The sequence below is a fragment of the Lepisosteus oculatus genome, chromosome 6 (genome assembly GCF_040954835.1).
Source record: "Lepisosteus oculatus isolate fLepOcu1 chromosome 6, fLepOcu1.hap2, whole genome shotgun sequence".
Classification (NCBI taxonomy): Eukaryota; Metazoa; Chordata; class Actinopteri; order Semionotiformes; family Lepisosteidae; genus Lepisosteus; species Lepisosteus oculatus.
This window is the reverse complement of record NC_090701.1, coordinates 36,265,325-36,281,478: the sequence shown is the minus strand read 5'-3', so window position 1 is coordinate 36,281,478 and position 16,154 is coordinate 36,265,325. Positions and strand designations below refer to the sequence as shown.

At 35.7% G+C, this 16,154-nt stretch overlaps 1 protein-coding gene across 1 annotated transcript in view; it reads left to right on the top strand.

Annotated features, from left to right (window-relative positions):
• The window catches only part of phlpp1 (PH domain and leucine rich repeat protein phosphatase 1), a 111,739-nt gene that overhangs the window by 88,716 nt on the left and 6,869 nt on the right, over positions 1 to 16,154 (top strand). The window contains exons 10-13 of the mRNA XM_015354224.2: positions 2,141 to 2,296; positions 4,887 to 5,087; positions 6,540 to 6,702; positions 12,373 to 12,503. Of these exons, the coding sequence (XP_015209710.2) occupies positions 2,141 to 2,296; positions 4,887 to 5,087; positions 6,540 to 6,702; positions 12,373 to 12,503 (651 nt within the window). The remainder of the gene's footprint in view (positions 1 to 2,140; positions 2,297 to 4,886; positions 5,088 to 6,539; positions 6,703 to 12,372; positions 12,504 to 16,154) is intronic.

Sequence of the window (16,154 nt, the reverse complement as noted above, 5' to 3'; positions counted from 1 at the left end):
TGAGATTGATGTCAGGTAGTCAGGCTTCATAACTGCACTTGATTGTCTTCCTCCCCAACATGAGAACTCTGAATACTAAATTATCCTTGTAATACAAACATGGTAAAATACTGAAACTTCAAGTTCCTGGTAGTTGTGTTGAATATAATTACTTTAAAACTACATCTTCAAAATAGCATGCCATCCTGCCCCCCCCCCCCCCCCCATGTTCACATACATGCTGTCATTGCCTTAAAGTACATAAACACATATTTGTGTTGATTATATGCAGGCTGTACTAAAACCAACAATAGAGAACATAGTTATCTAGATTGTACTAGAACCAATCCATTTGCTATTTATTGATGCATGTTACTTTGTACTTTTGCTTTCATTTTGTACCAGCACTAATGTTTAATACCGAATTTGTTTATTAAAATCAATAATATCAGGGTAACTTTAATTATATGTGTCCATACCACTCTTCCCAGGAAGGCAAAGTATGTTGTTTTTCATAAATTTCAGTTTGGCTGCACACATCTCTGATCTACAGTGCCTTGTCAGTAGCACAGAGAGTAGACTGCAGTGCAGTCTATTCAACTCATTCAAATTGAATTGCGCCAACATTTTTAAACTGTTTCTTATTATTTAATCGTTGTTTTCTTATGTGCCACCCAGTTTGTAAGTGCCAGTTGTGCCTTCGCTTCTCACCTTGCAACAACTCATAATGGGAGAATAAGGCAGTATATATGGGTTTCTCTGAGCTGTCCACTCATCACGTCATTCATCTTTTGACATGCTACAATCTCTACCAATGTGCAGGTGGTTCAGTAGGTGTCACAACATGCCTGCAGGCACTTAGGGAGTTGCCGAGGCTCTATCACTGGGAGCCACCAAACCCAATCCCAAACACAAAACGTTTTGGATTAGACAGAGCATTGCATGCTCCACTTACACACACACTTAGGAGATTTAATTAGATTTGGGAAACAACCTTACAGGAAAATTCTAGGTGGAAACCTGTCACACACTTTTTTATCACTTTTCAGCAGCATGACTTACAGCAGTGTTTTAATGAGTACTGCTTGTCAGCGGTCTGAAGGCATCATAAAAAATACAGTATATTCAAACAAAATGGGCAGAAATTTGGTTCGTTCGTGGTTTGGTTGTTAAGGAGATGAAAAGCATTAGCACATCACACAGTGCCTGCTGCAGGACTGCTGCTTTTGTAACCTGAGAACAACCAAATGGATGGAAAGCCATGGTAGGCTATTGCTTTAACAATGGGGTCCTGAAAGAACGAGCCAGGTGGCCAATGTAGAGTAATCTCAGTCCTATAATAAAGGCTGTAATGACTTTCCTTCAGAAGCGAAACTCGATAGACTTTAATCTCTTCATCTGATCTGGGGGTGGATCTCTTGTTTGGTTGTGTAGTGTTTTGTTATTAAGGGACTTGTTTTTCTTTTGTGCATCACCCTCATTCCCCCATTGCACCAGAATTTTCTTACCTGGCACAGATTATGCTTGTCTTAGTGAAACCCTTAGTTCAGACCCTGAAAAGTGATCAAAACCCAGACACATAATCGCAAACCTGTGAATTCAGTATTCTTGTGTTCATATTTTCCAATACCTATCCTGTAAAAAGAAATACATTTTTTTTTCCTTTTTACTGCAGGCTTTTGCTGTCAGAGCTCCTGCAAAAATATTTAAATCATGAAGTGCTTTTCTTCTGCAAACACTTTTTTTAAAATAAAAATCCCAGTCAAACCTCTATGTATTTTACACCATCATTGCATGTGGCATATGGTGAACAGCACTATTTGCATTTACAGTAGCCTGCAATCCCACTAGTGCATTATTAATGTTTTTAGAAGGTTAGAGTGCTTAGAACTATTTTGCCATTTTTGCTGTCATGTAGTAAACATTGGAAACATCTAATGAGAATGTGAATGGTTTCTTTTAACATAACATAATGCTTGTAGTGTGGTGTTGAGCATTTTGTCTTAAATAATGTATTTACAAATGTCAGTGTGTTTGCACAAATTACTGGGGACAAGTCCCCGACCAGTTCCTACGTGACTCTGCTACTCTCTATGTACAGGCCATGTGGATAGCGAAATACATTTTGACAGACGACGGTGTGTTGCCTTTGATATTGCAGGCTGTTCTGCAACAGCAGCCTGCGGAAGCTTCTGGCGGGACACAACCAGCTGCGCCGGCTGCCCGAGAGACTGGAGCGCACACAGCTGGAGGTGCTGGACGTGCAGCACAACCAGCTGCAGGAGCTGCCCTCCAACCTCTTTCTCAAGGCCGACAGGTGAGCACGCTGGAGCCAAACCCTGTCATTATACTTCGTTTCACAGCGTGTGCAGGCAGGGGCCTGTGACAGAAGTCACACCGCTGATAGATGTCAGCAAGGAGTCTTTCTTCCAGTTCTTTAAGGGTGACCACAGAACCCAAGGCCACTGCTTCCCAAATAAGCCCACAAAAGTCAGGTAAAATTGTCGGCTGATAATAATAGATTCTCTTTTCAGAGAAACATATAAGGCAAATTAAAAATCCATGCAGACAGAGCTGAAATGCCTCTGTATCAGTTGTAATGTACCAGCTCCTAGCATTTATTCTGTCTTTAAACCTAAGTTACCTCTGCTGAATGTGAGTGCCCATTTGTAATTTCTTCATTAGGAGGAAAGTATTTTGCTGCCGCATCAGCACATAGTTGATCAGCCAAACACTCCAGCAGTGAGTGCAAAGGTGTATACTTCAGTTTGAGTCATAATGTTCTTCTTGTGCTTATGTCTTTTACTTTGGGTGAGATATTTTTACTGTTATTCATCCCCCCCCCCCCTCTCCCCAGCTGTGGTGAATTGCTGACCCAGCAAAGATTATTCCCGTCAAAAAGTTAGTAACAGAAAGTTAGGTCATAAAAAGTTGTTTATGTAATCCAATGTATGGAGCCGTATGTTTGTGATTATGATGGACCATTTGATCTCATCATATGATCTTCAATAAATAGGCTCTGTTTGTTTGTCTTCATTTGGGTGAAATGAGGCATGCTGTGATTTATTATGTTGTAGCGTTACAGCATTTTTTTTTATTTTTGGGGGAGAATGTGATACGCATAAAGATTTTCTGTAATTTTGAGTGAAACAGAAAATAAATATAAAGACAAACATGTAAGGGCTTTGGATGGCTGTTGTTTCTCATATCTTTTTACTGCTGATACAGCAATAAAATAGATGTCAGTCTTTGTGAAGGGCTGAAGATATGCAGAAAGAGCTTGACACACTAAGGGCAGAACCAGAGCACATAAAATCTTGGAAGTGAGGGGATTTTCATAAAATTGTTGACAACTTTTTACCTAAGGAAAGAAAAATAATAGGTATGTTATTTAATAGCTGTGGCAGCACTAGGTAAAGTGCATCAGTGATTTTCAGCATGCTCTTAAAGTCTTATTGAAAAATAGATTTAATTTAGATGATATACTATAAGTGGAGCTTCATAAGATAAAGCTCATTATTGTTGTATTAAAGAGGTATTCTATGTAGTCTTATTCTCCCTGAACTGACTCTCGAAGTATTTTCAGTGATTTAGCTAAACTAGTACAGAGACTTAATTTCAAACAATTACACGTTTAAGGCTGCAGTGTGCCTTTTTGTTGTGGGATGGAGTATTAAAAACTCTATTACTGTTGAAATGTGGACATTTCATAAAGCATTGAAGTGAATCTAAGTTTGTTCTAACAATCTGCTGTTCACTATAGCTCTTCCTTTTTTTCAGGAACTCAACAGACTTCTTTTTTGCTTAATCAAGTGAAACATTTTAGCCTGCCTCCTTTTAAGCTGCTTGTTTTGACTGTTGACAGCTTGAAACCAAACACAGAAACTCTCCAAAAGTGTTCTTTTGGATTTTTGCACTTACTGGATTATTAAATTAAACTCCATTGCAGGAATACAAGGAAAATCTTATTGTCTTCTGTTGTCAAAATATTTCACCTCTTTTTTTTTTGCTTCTTCCAACTTCTGAGCTGCTGTCAGAAAAAAACAACCTTTTCTGGGTTGATGTTCCAGCAGTCAGCATAAATTTTAGAGAAGAGAAGTGATTGAACAGCACAATGTCAAAACTGACACAGCAGCCGATAGAACTGGGTCTGGCTTCTGTTCACTGACAAAATACAAAAAAAATTAGATGCTGTATTTACACTGATGAAAAGTGTATCAAAAATGACAGTGGAATGGACAAAGTCATTTTCTGACTGCCTGAAAAAATAATAATCTGAATATGTGTTAATTATTCGTCCCATTGTTGCATATGTGTTGTTTCTGTACATATTTACAGTACAATGGTTAAGAAATGGTCTCAACATTTTTTCAGATCCTAGATTTTCAAAATACTTTACAGCAAACATTAAGAATACATTATGTAGAAGAATTTTACTTTACATTTTACATTTCTCCTTCCTTTCTGTCCATGTAAACTAGGCTGTCAGAAAAAACCTGTAGAAGTTTTTGAATGATTAATCTCCTAAAAAGGTACCTTGTCAATTCAATGGCTTACTCGTGCACCAGTATTGAAACAAAGAACAGAACAAAGTGCTAATTAAGAGGATGAGTATGGGGAAAAACAAGCCAGCCTTGCTGATAACACTTATATACTGGATGTTGATTAAATACTCAGATTAATTAACCAGTGTCAATTAGAAAAGCTGAGCCGGGTGGTCTTCTTTCATGTGCGGCCTTGCTACAGTACATAAGTCACAAGACTGTCTGTTGTAAGGATTCCTTTGTACACTCACACATTGTGATTTGTTTTTCACCTGTTCGCTTTCACTTATAGAGAAGATCTATTTTGGGGGAATGGTATTTTCTTTTTACTTATGGGATTGTCCTCAACTTTTTTTTTTGCAGTTTACGGTGTTTGAATGCCTCTGCCAACAAACTGGAGATGCTCCCCCCTTCCAGCCTGTCTGAAGAGAGCCACAGCATCTTGCAGGAGCTGTATCTCACCAACAACCGCCTCACTGACAAATGTGTACCCTTACTGACAGGCCACTGCCACCTCCGAGTCCTGCATATGGCCTATAACTACTTACAAAGCTTTCCAGCCAGGTGAGACCCTCTTTTCCACAAAGCCTCCTACATACATTTCTGCACACTGCTGGTCTACTCCAGTTTCCTAAACTCCTGGATTCACAGATGGTCAGGTCTATAATGTGAAAGGTATGTAGAGGCATACCTTTTAGAAATATTAGAGCATTGTTTTCACAACCATGCTCATCTGAGAAGAAAAGAATACAATTATTGTTTAAGAAAATAAAATTAAAACTAAAAAATATATAAAAAATGAAAATCAATAAGCTGTAATATCTGGGAGAAAAACACGTCATGGTCATTTCCATGTTAAGCACTTGGCTAAATAGAGCGAGTGGGGTGTGAAGTGTGCGCTAATTTTGCTTTACTTTATTTTCACTGTTGCCTAAGTGCTTTCAACTCACCATGTCTGCAAAGAAGGCTGCAATTAAAAGTGGCAAAAATGTCAATATCAGTATGAATGTTACAATGCAGATTATAAGGTGTGTGCAGGAAGGTGAGCGCCAGTTTGACATTGATAAAAGTTATTTTTATTTGTAAAATAGTTTAAAATTATTAAATTTTTTTAATAATAAAGCTATTACCAATATCCCACATCTTTATATATCAGTCATGCATCCAAAATGTCATTATTGTAAATGTGTTTCTATTAGGGCGACATTGTTTACAAAAAAACTAAGTTATAAGTTTTGCAAGGGTTTAAAATACCTCCTTCCATTAACTCTGATTGCGTTTTTATCCTGCTGTTAGTTTGTGTGGAAGTGCAGAAAAGTGCATTTTGATGGGACATCTCCTAATATAGGGTGGCACAGTGGTGCAGTGGTTAACATTGCTGCCTCACAGCACTGGGGCCCCAGGTTTTATTTCAGACCTGGTGTACTATCTATGTGGAGTTTGTATGTTTTCCCTGTCTTCGTGTGGGCTTCCTCAAAGTGTTCTAGTTTTGCCCCACAGTCCAAAGACACACATGTACCGCTAGGCTAACTGACTTCCAGGAAAACTGGCCCTAGGTATGTGTGTTTGTGTCTGTCTTCCCTGCTATGGACTGGCGTGTGTACCCCAGTTTGCACTTGTTGCTTGCTAGGATACTGTAGGCTCCTGCTCCCCCGTGACCCTGAATTGGAAGAAGCAGTTAGAAAATGAATGGATGGGTCTCCTAACATATGTGTGTGTGTGTGATAAGATTTGATCTTTTGTGTACATTTGGATGGTATTTTTTTAATGTTTGAAGTATTTAATTCACTTGACTATAAACATTCTGGTGATAAAGAAACCATTGATTGAATTATTTATATCTGTTTGTGAAATTAGTTTCTCAACACTTTATTCATTTTGTGACTGACCCACATTGTGGCATAATTGGTTAAATGAATGTCTTCTGAAAATTGCTCTGTAATACATGATGGCCAACTACTATGTTGGTTTTGACTGATTGGAAATGAGGGTTACCGCTTTCTGCCTTTGATTCAGTAAAATGGCAAAACTTGAAGAACTGGATGAAGTGGACTTGAGTGGGAACAAACTAAAGGCAATTCCAACAACCATAATGAACTGCAGACGGATGCACACAGTCATTGCACATTCCAACTGTATTGAAGTCTTTCCTGAAGTGATGCAACTCATGGAGATGAAGGTAAATCCATACTTCCCTCATTCTGTGGCAAGTTCATTTATTTACTTTGTGATCCTGATTATGTTTTAAAAGATGTTACAACAAACAGAAAATGTTTCATCACAACACTCCATATTCATCCCTGATTGTTCTAATCTCAAAGAGCTAAGTTACCTATGATTTTTATTTTAGCAGCTTAATCAATTTTTAAGACTCTCAGGTGGCAAAACAATATTTAAAGAGCTATGATCTTACTGATCCCATTAAGGGCGTTTTCTGTTGTGAGAAAGAATAAACATTAACCCTAATGAAAATGGCAAAATCATTCCATGTCTTTGACATTTGTGACATTCTTACGGCAGAGATTTAGGTTTGGTAGTTAAGAGTAGTGACCTCTTAAGATCTTGGATATTGAAAGATTTTATTTCTGTTTAGATCTGTTTCAGTATAGAGAATATGAGTCCATTGACAAGATTTTGATTATTCACACATTTTATGTCTACAATTTATAGCATGAAATCAAGCATTACTTTTAAAAAAGTAGGTCAGTAGTTCATTTATGATGATTGTCATTATGTGGCCAATATATGAATAGTTATGAGGCACAGAATCAAATGACAATCAAAAGGACAATGGTAATTCCTGTTTGGATAGCCTTGTAGAGGAAAAAATCATGAAAACATTTAGTAGCTGCATCGTGTTCCTTTCTGCAAAACAGCGTCTGCCATAGAACAGATTGATAGTGATGATTAGAAAATCGTTCTAAGAACATCAGCATGTTTCTTAGATCTGCTCTTGGAACCATATCAAAGTATCATTTCATTTATATGATGGGCTAAGTTATTTGTGGTATAGACTGTCTTACAAATGATGTAAATATTATAGAGGGTTTTTTGCCATCCAGTTTGCTCATTTATATTCAAACAGTTAAAATGCTATAATGTAAAGATCATATTTAGTGGGGCTAGTAAGGTTTTTAAAGCTACAGCAGTCAAGCAAAGTTAGGAATCATGTTGAACAACTTCATAAGAATATTATTCGCATAACTTTTAAGGCACATTACACTTACAGAAATTATAAGTGTATTGCAAATTTTTCAAGAAAAATGTTTGTGACTTAAAGAACAAAATCTCTAAATCCTTATATTTATTGGAGATCATTTTTAAATTAACTCTGTAGATGCTGATTAGCCAGTTCAGCAGAACATTGTATTTTATATAGATTTACTGGGTAATTAAGTCTTGTTTACAGAACTGACCAAGACCCACTACTTTCCAACACAAACTAATTTGGGCTCCATCAGGTCAAGGCTAACAGCACCCTCCACTCGTGAAACTTCCCAGCCCAGATTCTGTAATCTGGACAATCTGTGAAATATCAATAGTATTAACAGGGGCTGTAGAGTGAAAAAAAGTTACTTTACAGATTTGTGCTAACTATTACGTTCAATCTCTCCAACCATTTCCATAGTCACATGCCTTTTGTTTAGTCTGTTCAGAAATGTTTTTAGTCAATACTTTCAATATTTAATATAAAATGGTTGAGCTTCAGAGGAAAACCCAATTATTCTTTCTTTGTAATGATCACTTTAAATTTTAAAATAATATTTTTATTATTGAGCTCCATGACTGGCATATACATTTTTTAGATTCTGGTCTGTTTTGTATTGAATTGTCCTTAGCACTAGGGAAAGAAATAAACTTTAGGAGGTTTAGTTTCTTTAGCAGTAGCTGAAATTTTGACTTTTCACCTGTAAGGACTACATTTTTCCCAACATTTATATATAATAAAACAGAGGCAGATCATTTTACAATCATTAATCTGAGATGTACATGTTGTTAGTTTGGTTTTCAAAAGTCATGTTATTGTATTAACTGTAGAATTATATCTTGACCCAAGCATTTTATTTAGCCTTTTCAGGGAAACTAGTCTCTTTAGTAAAGAATCTGAAAGTATGGATAAGATAATACCAAAGGTACTTAAAATATTGTATTTTATGAAAGGTCAATAAGTTGTAAGTTACCAGGTGATGATGGTTATCACTGATACATGATAAGGTAATATTTGATGTTGATAGGGTTTATCACTGTGTTTTACAACCCATAAAATTAAGAGCTTATTCAGATAGTCAACTGGTTTGATCAGTAGATGCACATGATATCTTTCAGCATTTGCTTTCAGTTGATGCTTGCAGATTTTTCAGTGTCTCCACAGAAACGTAATGAATAATTCTTCCCATTTATCATAATTCCACTTGATCTTTTATATCTGTGATGGTTAAAAAGCACAGATTTTTCACCAAACATAAAATGAATGACAAAGTAATGTGGATTGATAAATGTCTACTAACCATTGGACCAGTGTGCAGTATCATGTGTCACTTCTTTCTAATTATAATACTGCAATTTTCCCTCTTTCTCACACGTATTTTTAAAAAAAGGTACAAAATTGTTAAGATAGCCTTACTGTTAATGTACCCATTGAATATATACCTACTCTCTCATACACATAAAAGTTTTTATCAAAATAAAAATGTGGTGTCCTTATACTTTTGTATAAGTGTGCAGGTGCTTAATTCACTTCATATTCTCACATTTTCTGGCAGTTTTAGATATAAAAATGACTGATCTTAGTGGCTATAATCCCACAGTGTTATGTTCTTTTTATTATTCTTGTATTGTTTGTTCAAGGTGATGGATTAATGAATTTTCTTGAGGACTGTCTCTTCATTTAATTATATTCTAGTACTAATATACAGTATGCTTCCTGCCATTAGCCAGACCTGTACTCATACTACAATGCTACTTCTCATAATACAAAGCCTACATTCTTAAAGCCTTAGTGAGTATTTTAAACAATTATTTTAATTTCTGTATTGTAAACCAAAGGATGTTTCCTTGTCAGGCATTGCTCTTCACACGGTCTTTGGGCACATTCTTAATTATTGCATTGTTTTTTAAAAGGAGAGCTGTCAAGTTCTGACAGTAAAGATTTATAGGAATTAAATATGGTTTGATGGTAATATTAATCCTTAAACAAAAAAAATAAAAAACAACTCTTTACTGTTTTATTCTTTCAGTATTGTAAATAAACAGTTTGCTGACTAAACATTCTGTTCTTCTTTGCCCCAGCAGAACAGAATAAGTTAAATTGTAAATGTTAAAACAGTTCAAGGTCTGAGGTACCCATATTGCCATTTTGATTCTCCCACTTCCTGCACTCATGTTGTCTGTTTTATTCTTCAAAGCAGGGCAGTGGTTCATTACAGATTCTGTAGAATCTGATCTAATATCTAGGCATCATAATTTTAATAATTGCTTGTCACTTTTAATCTTTCACAGCCTAACACTATAGAGACGTCAGCCACCAAATTATCCGTCTGCTTTGTAAATTGACACATTACAAGTGAGCCTAGTTTTAGATGTTAAGTGCTTTGATTCTGATGATAGAAGGTTGACCATTACAGTTAGGAGTCCAATATGTTCACATACAGTATATGTAGTTCATTGGCACAAATTTCGAAAATGTCCTTGAGGCTAGGGCACATCCTTCCTCGTTTAATTTGTTTCCGAGTTATTACTTAATTTTCTGAACAGTACCCATAGGTGAAGTGCGGTAGTATCTCTTGTACTAAGAATGCAGCAGTTTTATAAACATGCACACATTTTGTGCTTCAACTCCTTCATTTTATTTCTGTTAAGAGTAAGGAAGGGGATGCAGTTTGTAAAAGAAAGAAACACAAAACAATGTTTTTAAAGCTGCTAATGGTACTGTTTATTGTTAATACTAAAGTATTATTGTGAGAGGGCTGTGTTTTCAAGATAAGTATTTACAGTTCATGTTATGTACACAGTCAGGACATCATGGATGTACATAACACTAACAGAACAGATTTGACTATGTTATCATATTTTGAAAAAACTTGGTTTTATTGATTGTTACATAGAATTGTAATCACCTGTCATAATTTAAGATCACTTTATTAGCCATATACAATTGCTTGCATTAGGAATTTGTCTTTTTGCATACCCCAGCTTGCTCTCCTTGAGACACACAGGCACACAGACAGGGAGAGAGAAGCTATCCTATAGATTAGAATTTTCAATGATGGATACCTAAATGGAAATAGCTCTAGTGGCACTGTGGGATAATGAAAGTGGAACAGTAACATTACCGGCCTCATTTTCGTAAGAAAAATAGTGTCTAGATCTAAAAGTACTGTTTGTGTTTTCACTCTCTTCCGTATGTCTATACAGAATTTCCTATCCCTCTTCCCAGGGAACCTTGCGTCTTCAGGTTTTTGCTCCGACATCTTTCTTAATCATAGCCTAATACATTTTAGTTTTTCATCTGGGCAATATATTTGAATTTCCTTTCAGCTGTTTAAACGTTAAATGTGAGTTGTAGTTGTCATCTATCCTGAGCCAATGCTTGTTTTCATTACTGTCCTCATTCACATGTGCTGTATGGAATGTGGCCAACTAGACCTCCAAAGAATGGGGAAAAAACTTACATTGTAAAATCTGCCCATATCTATATATCATAAATAAATCTTTCAATTAGATCTTTAGACTAAAATAAGGCTAAGTATATTGAGGAGTAACTTCAATGTCTATATGTTTGAGCTTCTGGAAACTGGGACTGAGTGCCAGTAAGACAAAATACAGACCACTCAAAGGCTTCAATTAGTACTGGAGAGTTTAGTTGACATAAAAACCAGCAGATATAGGGGTCTCCCAGGACCAAGGCTGGGAACCACTGGCCTGTAAGTCACTCGTATTGTAAACATTGCAAAACTGCTTTTGTTCTCCGAAAGTGTATTTTAGAAAGATAGAAAACATGACCTGCTGACAATTACTTTGATGACGTATCTGCTTAGAATTAGGTTCTGTCAAAGGTAATTCAGTATTTCCCAATTTGGTGCTGTTAGACTTCGTAGTAAATTGGTTTAAAAAACAAGACTTAAAAATTAAAAAACTTAAATTGCAGTGCTCCTAAATTATATAGTGATATTATGATAAGAAAATATTTCATTACACAAATGACCAAAGCTTGTGGATACATTTTTCTTCCCATTCATATGGACAAAACTGATTGAAACAATTAGGTTAAAAAAAACGATGATTCCTGTCTTTGTTTGAAGTTGAAATGCAATATTTGCTTCTGTATTTCTGATATTATGATAAATAACCCATATAACCAATATCTGAGGTAATACAATGTCCTTGTACATCCTGCTTTTAAACACAATACCACTGTTGCTGGTCATGTACGTAAAACGCATACTTCTTGAAAGCAGTACACAGATCTATTCTGAAGTAGGTCATAAATTTGTCAGTCTTGTCTCAAAGCATAAGACAACCTTTCAGCAATAACAGAAAAGATCTGAATGAAGCATGTTATATTTTTTTTTCCAGTAGTGCACTTTTCATTTGGTTTTCTTTTAACTGCACTACACCCATTTTCAGTAAAAACCAGCACATTTTACAAAACTTTGACAAATCCTATAGCTTTTTTTTTTCTGAGCATGTTAAAGCAGAGTTATGGAGTTTCAGATAAGCAGGGCCGGTACAGTGCTACAGAGTTAGGATCTGAGAAGTAATGTGTAGCCCCAGCTTGCACCTGGGGTGCAGGGAGTCCTGTGCAGCTGGCACTCCTCCAACCCTAGTGTTCTGTTCTCTCTTTGTACAGTGCGTTGACCTGAGCTGCAATGAGCTAAGCGAGATCACGTTGCCAGAGAGCCTTCCTCCCAAACTGCAGGAGCTTGACCTTACTGGAAACCCCAGATTGGCCTTGGACCACAAAACCCTGGAGCTGCTGAAGTAAGCAAATATTACATGTTTCCTATGGGGGTGACTGCCAGAGATGACTCTTACTCTCATATTCTACCAAAGATGTAATTTTTGTATGTATCATAGAAGTGACAAGTTTATTTCTGCATTCTAAAAATGCATTCAGGAGATGATTAGGAAGTATAAATGATTTTCCTAGATAGTTTTACCTAATTTCTGTAAGAACAACTGGTTGTGCACTGCAAGAGGAAGGGCTGTGATTAGATGGCCAGGCCTCTCTCAGGTCCTCAGCAACATAGAAATTCACGTGACTCCCCAGGCGCAGCAGATCCTTGTGACTCCGCCAACACAGCAATCCCAGTGACTCTCCACAGATCCCTGTAATTCCAGCAGCAGTAGGGCACACCAGATGTCCACAATTCCCCGTGACAGCAGATCCCTGTGACTTCACCAACACAGCAATCCCTGTGACTCCCTGGGCACAGCAGATCTCTGTAATTATCTGTGACTCCCCAAGCACAGTAAATACCCATGACTCCCCAGGCACAGCGGATCTCCATAACTCCCCAGGCACAGTGGATCCCTCTGAAACCCCGTGACTCCTTGGACATAGCAATCATTGTGATGTGTTATAAGATGAGTATTTTAATGGTGATCAGGTCAGGTAATATGTAAATTTTTTTAACAGATGCTGCTTGTAAAAAAAACTGCTCTTTGTATAGCAAACAATAGAATAATGTGAATTTCTTGAATTTGGTTTTGAAGAAAAAATTTAAATCAACTTACAGTGGTGCTAGAAAGTTTTCTGAATTTATGACTTAGATGAAGATCTGGTCACATTTTAGGTCAAATTTATGCAGAAATTCAAATAATTCTAAAGGGTTCGCAAACTTTCTAGCACCACTATACATGACATTTACAGTTACCTTTTAAAACTCTTGTGACTTTTCTTTACAAAGAGAAAACTCTGAAGAAAGTATTTGAGCAGACCGTAGACCTTAGAATATTTGAGAAATGTGACTACTAAGAATATACTGTAAATTGACTTCACAGGATCCAAAGGGATGTAATTTTTAAATTTAATTTTGCTTAAATTGAGCTTTATATGTTCACCAAGAACATTTTGACTGTGGAAATGTTTCATTGCAGCTGATCATTGTTGTTCTGAATCATGTCATGAGATATCATGAGATACCAAATACCTTTAGACACTCTGTTTAGACTTTTTTAGACTTAAAATTGAAATTGGAAGGTAATATCACGTTTTTCTTTAGGTACAGTCTGTGCTCTACTAATAATAGAAATGTATTGCACTGTTCTAAAGATATATACTTACAATTGAACTCTTACAGAATCTAGAATAGTGTATTTTCGGCTTATCAAGAATATTGAGACCAAAAAGATATGCTGTCCGAAACACCTCTTTGATTGGTGCTTAAAAAGGTTTGTGACCAAAGTGTAGAATATCATTAAAATTATTTATGAAGACATTTATGAAGTCTTTATGGTTTATTATGGTCAACAGACTAATTGGCTGTGTGTTAGATATTTCTCAGTGGGTGTCCATGTGTCCATGTCTTTTGCTTCATGTGTTAAATCTGAAGTACGAAACCTGGGTATAACTCTAGATTCTGATCTTTGTTTAGACCCTCACATAAATAAGGTTACTAAAGTTGCATCCTATTATTTAAGAAACATTGCAAAAGTTAGACCTTATTTATCCCAGAGTGATGCAGAAAAAGTTGTCCATGCATTTGTTACCAGTAGAATCAGTTATTGTAATGCTCTGTTTAGTGGGCTTCCCAAGAAAACAATAAATCCCTTACAAGTTGTTCAAAATGCAGCAGCACGGATCCTAACAAAAACAAGAGAACACATATCACTCCTGTTTTGAAAGAACTTCACTGGTTACCTGTATTATCTAGGATGTAGTTCTTTTACTTGTTTTTTAAGCTCTAAATGACCTAGCACCTACTGTATGTACCTTACTGAATGTCTGTCTTTATATGTTTCTATACGTGACCTGAGATCTGCAAATACTGGCCTACTGCAAATACCACATGTGAAACACAGAAAGAGTGGAGAGGCTGCTTTTTGTTTTTATGCTTCTAAATTATGGAACTCACTACCACTTTTTATTAGGCAGTCAAGCTCGGTACATTGTTTTAACAAACATTTGAAAACATATTTTTAATTTCGTTTTTAGTTAAAATGGTTCTTTGTTCTTTCTATTTATCTTTCTTTTGTATTTATCTTTTATTGTTCTTATTTTATTACAACTTTCCTAATTTCTATTTATTTCTTTTTCAAGCATAAATTGACATTTATGTGGCTTTACTGTATTACTGTGTTTTCCTTTACAACTGAAAGTATATCTCTTAATTTTAAGATTTTATTTTTACGCTTGGTCTGTAAAGCACTTTGAGCTGCAATTTGTATGAAAGGTGCTCTATAGATAAAGTTTATTATTATATTATTATTATCAGTTATGAAGCTCTGAAAAGAATTATAAAAAGTTCTTTTTATTCAGAAGAGAATATATCAAAATGCCCTAAAGTGTGCTTAAAAAACATTAAACATTTCTTTAATCATCCAAAAATTCAATGCGTTTTCTGACTGCCTATGACGTGCTGAGGCATATTAAAGCAGAGCTTGATGGACATGGAGAAACCCTGATATGGCTGGCTTCACAAAAGCCATATTAAGAGGTAGTAATGACAACTGCCAGCTGTTTATTTCTGAATATATATTCTTCTATGCTAAAGGTTTAGTGTTCTGGATTAAGGCAATGTACATCTTTTAAAATGTTATTCTGTGGGTTTGTTCTTAGGAAAAATAACTTGTCCCTTTAATCCTTTGTTTTGAAAGTCAAAAAGTATATTTTGATAATATGCTTTAGCTTTACTAAAATGGGAGTATGGATGTATTGAAATCCCCTGTCCTTTTAATTCTACTGTGACTACAACAAGAAACACATCTAGGTCAGGGCTTAAAAATAGCTCAATGCAAATAGAAATCTTCTATAAACAGTAAGACCTAGGATTTGCCCTCTTTTTCTGGCTTACTTGGACACCCTAGAGAACTATATTCAGTTAGAACATAATGTATGAACATCTTTGATCCATGAAACTTAAAGAATATGCATCTGTTAGTTTAAAGCATGATGATGACTCACATTATATTAGCTTTGTGGTCCCCAATTGTTCACTGTTAAACCAACAAAAATGTGATGAACCAGAAGATGATGTAAGCCCAGCACTTCAAATAAAGTTTTTCCTTTTCTACAGGCAATGCAAAATTGCCATATACAGTAAAGTATTTGCTGGCTTCAGAGGTTTAGATACAAACAAGGCAGGTAGAAGAGGGATACAAAATTAAGCTTTTTTTAAGTTTTTAAAGTGTTGGATTTTAACTTGAGTGCACCCTTTTTGTCATCAGAAATCACTGAGAGAAAAACATAGGTCTGAATGTAATTAGATTGAATTTTGTATTATTTCCACGAAATGTATTTTAATTAATTAATGCACAGTTTTCTGTTTAGATTGAAATATTTTTACAGCGCTTTTACAACCCTTGAGAATATTTTCAGTGTTTCCTTTAATATTTTTTGTTATATACATACACAACCTACTCCACAAATTCAAATAAAAAAAAACATAAAACAGTAAATACATTACTGGT